This window comes from Babylonia areolata, chromosome 26 (assembly GCF_041734735.1).
Source record: "Babylonia areolata isolate BAREFJ2019XMU chromosome 26, ASM4173473v1, whole genome shotgun sequence".
In the NCBI taxonomy this organism is placed as follows: domain Eukaryota; kingdom Metazoa; phylum Mollusca; class Gastropoda; order Neogastropoda; family Buccinidae; genus Babylonia; species Babylonia areolata.
In genome coordinates, this window is record NC_134901.1 from 33,989,878 (window position 1) to 33,998,260 (window position 8,383).

The 8,383-nt window shown below is 46.3% G+C and overlaps 2 protein-coding genes across 2 annotated transcripts in view; both read left to right on the top strand.

Moving 5' to 3' along the window:
- The window catches only part of LOC143300628 (uncharacterized), a 28,070-nt gene extending 23,585 nt beyond the window's left edge, over positions 1–4,485 (top strand). Inside the window, exon 8 of the mRNA XM_076614428.1 lies at positions 228–4,485. Coding sequence (XP_076470543.1) covers positions 228–1,200 — 973 coding nt within the window. The 3' untranslated portion in view covers positions 1,201–4,485. The remainder of the gene's footprint in view (positions 1–227) is intronic.
- A 3,896-nt stretch (positions 4,486–8,381) lies between these two features.
- Positions 8,382–8,383, top strand: part of LOC143300537 (uncharacterized) — an 8,597-nt gene continuing 8,595 nt past the window's right edge. The window contains exon 1 of the mRNA XM_076614286.1: positions 8,382–8,383. This exon is cut by the window's right edge and continues 121 nt beyond it. The gene's annotated coding sequence lies outside the window, so the exon portion shown is untranslated.

Here is an 8,383-nt window from a genome sequence, read left to right on the forward strand (position 1 = left end):
ACTTGTAAACAACACAGCACAGCACAGCACAGCACGGCACAGCACAGCACAGCACAGCACAGCACAGCACAGCACAGCACAGCACGGCACAGTACAGCACAGCACAATACAGCACAGCACAGCACAGCACAGCACGGCGCAGGAACGCAAAACAGCAACATAGTATTCAATAAAAACAAAATACTAACCCCCCTCCCCTTCCCCGGGGGCCCTGTGTGGCGGTGCAGGGACTCCAAGCAGCGGGACAGCAGCAGCGAGGAGACGCTGACCTCCACCAGGTACATCGAGGGCCTGCTGTCCCGCTCGGGCAGCGTGGACATCTACGACACCATCAGCGACACCGACTCCAGAACCTTCAGGCGCAGCTCCTCGGACGTCACTCCCGTGGCCTCGCACCCCGACCTCCACATCCCTGACCGCCTGGCAGCCCCCTGGCCCAAGGCAGCAGCCACCGACCTCAGCGGTTCTGTGGACCTGGCCGATGGTCCTGGGGACTCTGCCAAAGCTGCTGGAAGAGCCGGCAACAGATCCACGTGCCAGTCCCCCAGCCTCCTGTCCTTCCCGGACGGCGAAGGTCTGCCTGCTGGGGCAATGGTGGCCAGTCGGAGGAGAGGAGCCTGCAGCAGTAAATCCGCCCTGCTGGACTTCTTCCTGGATGACGTGTCGTTCCACTCCAACCCCATGGTCACGGGGGACCTGAGGGCCAGCCAGGCCTTGAAGTCAGCAGGCACAGACTCCAGCGTCACCTCTCTGTCTCCTTCACCCAAGGACTCACCCGTTTTTCCTGAACCAAGTCCGCCGGCTGCTGAAGGCTGGGCCGTCTTTCCCGACTTTCCTGCCGAGAATTTGAACTCTGCAGCCTCCTTGTCCCCAAGCGACCCGTTCGGGAGTTCGTCCTCATGGGCACAAGAAGAAGTCAGCCGTGTGGAGACCCGATCCTCAAGTGACCCGTTCGGGAGTTCGTCCTCATGGGCACAAGAAGTCAGCCGTGTGGAGACCCGATCCCCAAGCGACCCTTTCGGGGATTCTTCCCCCTGGCCACAAGGACCGGCAGCCGGAGGAGGTGTTGGAGGGGCGGGGTCTGTGTACATGGACATGAGAAAACAGCACACAGGGGACACAGACGCTACCTGTGAGTATGTTGCATCCGACAACGTGAGCAAGGATCAGGTTTTTCTGGATTCCTTTGTGTTTCCGTAAACACTGCAACCGTGGATTGCCAAAAAAGTCACGGTGTGGATTATTTCATTTTGTGTGTGTGTGTGTGTTTTTCAGTTGTTACTTGCAACTGATTAACCATGCATATGTGTTTGTATGGATAATTTTTACATGTATATGTATTTAACTCTGTAGTCTTATGTACACCTTTTCCATTTTTGTTTCAAGGGACAATTGTAACTGCGAATAACCAAATACATTCATCATTTTTTTCTGGAGTTTTGTGTGTTTCACAACGCACTTGCAGTAGTGGACACACACGTTAAAGATCCCCGAAATCCGTGCCAGCTTTCGGTGGGTTATGTTGATACGAACGTGCGCAGTATAACACCAGGCCCCTTATCCCCCGAAGGTGGATATGGCTACAAAAATGGCGGGGGTTGTGAAATTAGATAAACAATAAAGAAATAAAGAAACAAAAACGTGTACAAACGTGTGGACGTGGGAGCTGTGTCTTAATCAAACAAGTCAACGACGGAAGGATTTATTTTCAACAGCAGACAACATTTTGGGAAACAGTTTACAGACACTGCATAGACAATGAACAGCCTCACAGTGAAAAACAAACTGAGACTGTCGACCAAGTCTCACCAGGATACTTGAACACAGACGAGCCAGTGGATGTCTGCCCACGGTGACACCATGCTCAGTTCTGCCATTCTGCACGTGCAATGTGTGGATGTCATTACGAGAAGACAGCATGCTCAGGTCTGCCATTCTGCACGTGCAATGTGTGGATGTCATTACGAGAAGACACCATGCTCAGGTCTGCCATTCTGCACGTGCAATGTGTGGATAGCATTACGAGAAGACAGCATGCTCAGGTCTGCCATTCTGCACGTGCAATGTGTGGATGTCATTACGAGAAGACACCATGCTCAGGTCTGCCATTCTGCACATGCAATGTGTGGATGTCATTACGAGAAGACAGCATGCTCAGGTCTGCCATTCTGCACGTGCAATGTGTGGATAGCATTACGAGAAGACAGAACGCGCGCACTGGCTACATCAGTTGACGAGCAGACACGGACAGTGTATCTACACTCACTTGTGACTGGTTCCGTCTCCGCACAGAGACCTTACAAATCAGTAAACTGACATTTTTGTTTTACAACTTGTATTCGCAGTCGCAAAGAGATTTGTTTGTTGACAGATGTTCTTATGAACAGATATACATGTCGACAGGCATTGCTAACAAGTACACGTACCTGTCGAAAGACTCACCTGTCAATGTTTTGCATTGAAAATACTTTCACCTGTGCGAACCAGTTGGCAGGTACGTGTGAATCGTCGAGACATTTTATAAAGTGATTCATTGGTGTGTGGGTACCGCTGGTGACAGGCACCTGTGAATACATCAGCGAATCGTTTCCAGTTGAGTCCACGCTTGTACAAAACTTGATCCATATGAAAACACACCCAGTAACAACAACAGCAGTAATGACTGTAATGGTAGTTTGGGCGCCTTGTTCCCCACCCAATAAGCAGTAAGGCGCTTAACGAATAAAACGTGGCTACACAGCACACGAACAGGGAAGCAAGCACGCACATACCAACACATACACGCATCCACGCGTGCACACAGAGAAGTTTGTTGACTGACTGATGTAACGGTCATTGTTATGGAGAGAAGGAATACATTATTGTGATGGTCACAGGTGTTCAGGTGTTGGTGATGAGGGAGGAGGTGGAGGGTGGTGGTGTAGATTTTCTCCTGATTTGATGAAAAACCAGTATTGTGTACACAAGGTTTAACGTGCTTATATGAACGGCTCTCTCTCTCTCTCTCTCTCTCTCTCTCTCTCTCTCTGTGTGTGTGTGTGTGTGTGTGTGTGTGTGTGTGTGTGTGTGTGATTCCTGAGATTGGAAGTATTTCATGAATTACATCGGTAACATCGCTGACATGTGTATTCTTTTTATACTATTTTGTTTGTCGCTGTTCATTGGAACAGCTAAATGATATGCCTATTCCACTTCTAATTGGTATTTGTCAAGAAAAATGATTTTCAAATATTTGTTGTATTTCGATAAGACTGATGTATTCCAAGTGCAAATGTTGACAGTGAGGGTTGAGGGTCATCTCACGTGCTCACGTGACATGCGATATTGATGGTCTTGTGTATGTCTAACACCGACATTGTCAAAAATCGATGTACCAGAACTGAAATTGCATTGTAGAAGAATTTGTCATCATGTGTTGTGAAAAAAAAAAGACCGTTCCAGAGCTGAAATAATGAAACAAGCTGCCGGTATTAAATATCAGTGAAAAAAAAAAAAAAAAATAACGGTACTGTAACATAACGAACTGTTTCTGTGAGTTCATTGCCTTCATTAAATGATTTTGCACTGGGCTATTTGCCTTGGAGCTAAATTTGGCAGAATGTTCGTGTACTTCTGTTCGGATGACTAAATTTTCTTACCTGTGGGGATTTGAATACATGTAGTTTCTCAGTTGACAATTGAGCCATATTATAACCTTCACTGCAAGGGGGGAAATTAAGCGATTTAATCAGTCATGATTAGATATTAATCAATGCTTGCTCTGTAGTATTTGCTGAAAGAGACCAGTTCAGGTACATTCACAAATTAAATGAATATGTTATTACAAATAATTCTTTTTTTTTCCTGAGAGATAAAAAGTTTTTTGAACAGACGATTTTTGTCCGTCGCCATCAAGCATCCTCTCAGTAAGGGCATGGTAGGAAAGTTTCGTCATTTCATAACCGTTCTGCCAAACAGTTATCCAGAAAAAGTGTCAGCGTTAAACGTTCAAAACACACACACACACACACACACACACACACACACACACACACATACATACAGACAGACAGACAGACAGACAGACAGACACACACACACACACACAGAGCCACACACACATACACACACACAGCAACACAGCCACACACACACACACACACAGAGCCACACACACACACACACACACACACAGCCACACACACACACACACACACACACACACACACACACACAGCCACACACACACACACACACACAGCCACACACACACACACACAGCCACACACACACACACACACACAGCCACACACACACACACACACACACACACACACACAGCCACACACACACACACACACACAGGCACAGAGTAATCATCTGGACCCAGGCTCATTACAGTTGGTGACACCAGTGACTGAGTGACAGGCGCATGTCAAATGACGTCATCGTGTGTTCCAAAGACTTGTGGGCAAAGTCAAAATCTTAATAAAGAGTGGAACTGGGTCTTGTGTGTGTGTGTGTGTGTGTGTGTGTGTGTGTGTGTGTGTGTGTGTAGAGAGAGAGAGAGGAGAGAGAGAGAGAGAGAGAGAGAGAGAGAGAGAGAGAGAGAGATGCAAAATCAGCAGAACAAAAATAATGTGAAATGCTGATGAAAGATAGCCAACACATGAGACAGGTTAGTTGAGCGCGCAAGCACGGGCACACACACAAACATTGTGTACATATAAATGGTTTTTCCCCTGACAGCCTGATGGTGGAGGAAGACTAGTGCAGGCAACAACTAAACAACCGTTTCGTCACTTCAAAATAACTTTGGAAAGATTTTTTTTAAAAATGTAGACCCTTCGAAGAATGCAGTTGGGGGGAGCCATACCCGTGTTCCAAAACCACTCTCGTGGAGTTATTTTGGGCACGGTCCAAAAACACCCCACGGGGTAAATATAGGCACCTATTTCCACCTCCCTGTTCGATTGGGGGAGTGAGTTTAGTCACATGCCTGAACTTACCCACCGGGGAGTACATTTAGATGCGGTACTTTGTGGTGAGCCTGAATCACTCTACAACAGGAGTGGAGTGATTCTGCACAAAGCTCATTGTGTTACGCTCACAGACTTTTAAATGAAAAAATATATTTTTAAGTCAGTGGGTCAGCAGATCAGCAGCGTATGTGTGTGCATGCAGGTAGGCAGCCTGTTGTGCAAATGACTCCGTGTTTGTACAGCACTTGGAGCTTGGCCTCCGACCGAGGATAGGCGCTATATAAGTATTGTATTATTGTGTTGTATTACTCCACAGGGAGAGCGCGTCACTACACTGAGAGGACCACCCATCATTTTCTCTTTTTTTTCTTTTTAAAATATTTTGTCCTGCCTGCAATTGTATTAGTTTTCCTGTCGAAGTGGGCTTTTCCACAGAATTTTGCCGGGGACAACCCTTTTGTTGCCGTGAGTTCTTTTACGTGCGCTAAGTGCATGCTGCACACGGGACCTCGATTTATCATCTTATTGGAATGACTAGCATCCAGACCACCACTCAAGGTCTTTTGGAGGGGGAGAAAATACTGGCGGCTATTCGAACTAGTGTGTAGTGTGTTCAGATTCTCTCGCTATCTAGGCGTACGCGTTACCTCTAGGCCATCACTCCATATCCTTCAGTTATGTAGTAGTAGTGGTAGTGTGTGTGTGTGTGTGTGTGTGTGTGTGTGTGTGTGTGTGCGTGCGTGCGCGCGCGCGCGCGCGCGTGTACAGATCTTTACGTTTTTACCATAACTCTCTCTCGGACAACAAACGCAGACACGCCCATTCGAATACATATGCGGCGACCGCGCGCGAGCACACACACACACACACACACACACACACACACACACACACACACACACACACACACCTACGCACACACAGTACCACCACCACTCAACACACATGACACCACAACATGCACACATGAGAAAGAACACACAAACATACAGACCTACACACACGCGCATTCATTAATTTCTTCGGTGTACAGACAAGAAACTCTACAATGTCTTTTCGATGATGTGACAGTGTAGCTGTACAGCAAGTACCTTTATCAAATATCATAAGATAAATTTCTGAAAAACTGGGTTGGGCAGATCCGCGTGTTGTGTGGAAAGTGAGGGTGAGAGAGAATTGGGGCGGAGAGCGAGATACGGAGACACAGAGAGGGATGCAGATAAAGGATACAGAAGAGGCCTAGACAGACGGATATGTAGACAGAGGGAGAGGGGGAGAGAGAGAGAGACAGACAGACAGACAGAGACAGAGAGACAGACAGACAGACAGAGGGAGAGGGAGAGAGAGAGAGAGACAGAGAGACAGAGAGGGAGACAGAGACAGAGAGACAGAAAGAGGGAGAGGGAGAAACAGACAGACAGAAAGACAGAGACAAAGAGAGAGACAGAGAGACAGAGAGACAGAGACAGACAGACAGACAGAGACAGAGAGACAGACAGACAGAGAGAGACAGAGGGAGAGACAGACAGACAGAGACAGACAGAGAGACAGATAGAGAGACAGAGAGGGAGAGACAGACAGACAGAGAGAGAGGGAAAGAGACAGACAGACAGAGAGACAGAGAGAGACAGAGACAGAGAGACGGACGAAATGATATCTTTCCAAGAGTACAGCGAAATAAGCATCATTACATTTTTTACATCCAGCCCTCTGGGGGAAAATCACAGAACTACACAATATAAACATGCACACGTAATATTCCACGTACATACACACACACACACACACACACACACACACACACACACATATATATATATATATATATATATATATATATATATTACACACACACACACACACACACACATGTATATATATATAAAGAGAAAAAAGAATAACAAATACATCAATCTGTCAAATATTTCAAATTTTCGGAACGATCACGTTCCTTCTTCAAGGGATAAGTTGTTTTCATGTTACCAGGGTCACTCTTACGCCTAATATATATATATATATAAATTTTTTAAAAATTATATATATATATATATGTGTGTGTGTGTGTGTGTGTGTGTGTGTGTGTGTGTGTGTGTGTGTGTGTGTGTGTGTGTGATTATACACAGAGAAAGATACAAAGAGAGGGAGAGAGAAAGAGTGAAAGAGAAAGTAAGAGAAAGAGACAGCGAGAAAGAGTGAAGAGAGAGAGAGAGAGAGAGAGAGAGAAATGTGGTCAGCATAAGATTATGGGCAACCATACTTCAGAGCGCATCAGGAATTGATCAGTGATGAAAGTTCTTACCACTTGTGACAGATGCCATGCGTGGCAACTAATAAAACAAAGGCAAACAACAAAATACGCCCATCTTAAACGCTATTGCTGACGACGGTTAAAATGTTAGACTTTAAGCCCAGGGTCATTCCGCATGGGTAAATCGTGACGTGAGGTTTGTTGGGCTATGAACAACATGATATTTGATTTCAGTGACTAAATCGTACCTAGAACCGATATCATGCCATTGTCACACAATCACAACACAAACGAACCCACGTAATTCCGCCCACTTTTCTCTCCGCCACTGGCCGTAACTACCAGAAACTTTTAAATAGAACTTCTATTTATGTCCGTGCTGACTCGTCTCCTGTGACTGCACACGACACTTACGTCTCCGAGGCTCCCATTGGTCGAGAAAACAGACGGTTATTGTGATCTTTTTGACAAGGCCCCACGGCGACTCATAGGCGCTTGCAATTTTTGGGTTGAATTCTCTCTCTCTCTCTGTTAGTGTGCGTGCGTGCGCGTGCGCCGTGTGTATGTGCGTGTGTCTGTCATTGTGTGTGAGCGCACGCACTCACTTACACATTTAGGGACGGATCCGCTATAAGAAGTGAATATAATTGTAAACAAACAACCAAATGACTCACGACGTGATTAACTGACTGATCTACTGACCAAGAGACCGACTGAACTATCGTCTGATTGACTAACGTACAGACAACTGGATAGCAGAGGAAACAAGAAGAGCAGGAAATACGTTCTTCGGTCAATTAAGGTAGAAAAGAATATTTAAAAAAAGAAAAAAAAAGACATTCAGCCTCGCACAGTGAAGAGACAGATTAACAGTGGATACAGAACTAACCAGCCTAGCAACCAACCAACAACCAGACACCACCTACCCACTCACCAACCTACCCACTCACCAACCTAGCCACCCACCAAGAAAAACCAAGCGTCACACGCCAGTTCCGCCAAACACTGTTGGTTGAACCCCTCCCCTCACCACCCGCCGGCCTCCAAATTTTCCCGCCCCCGAAATTCCCGAACGCCCACGTGGAGCGCGAGCACTGGAAACGGGTTGAAAAACAACCCAACAACACAAAACCAAAAAACGGTTTTTGAATAGCGGAAGCCAATCCCATGTCGT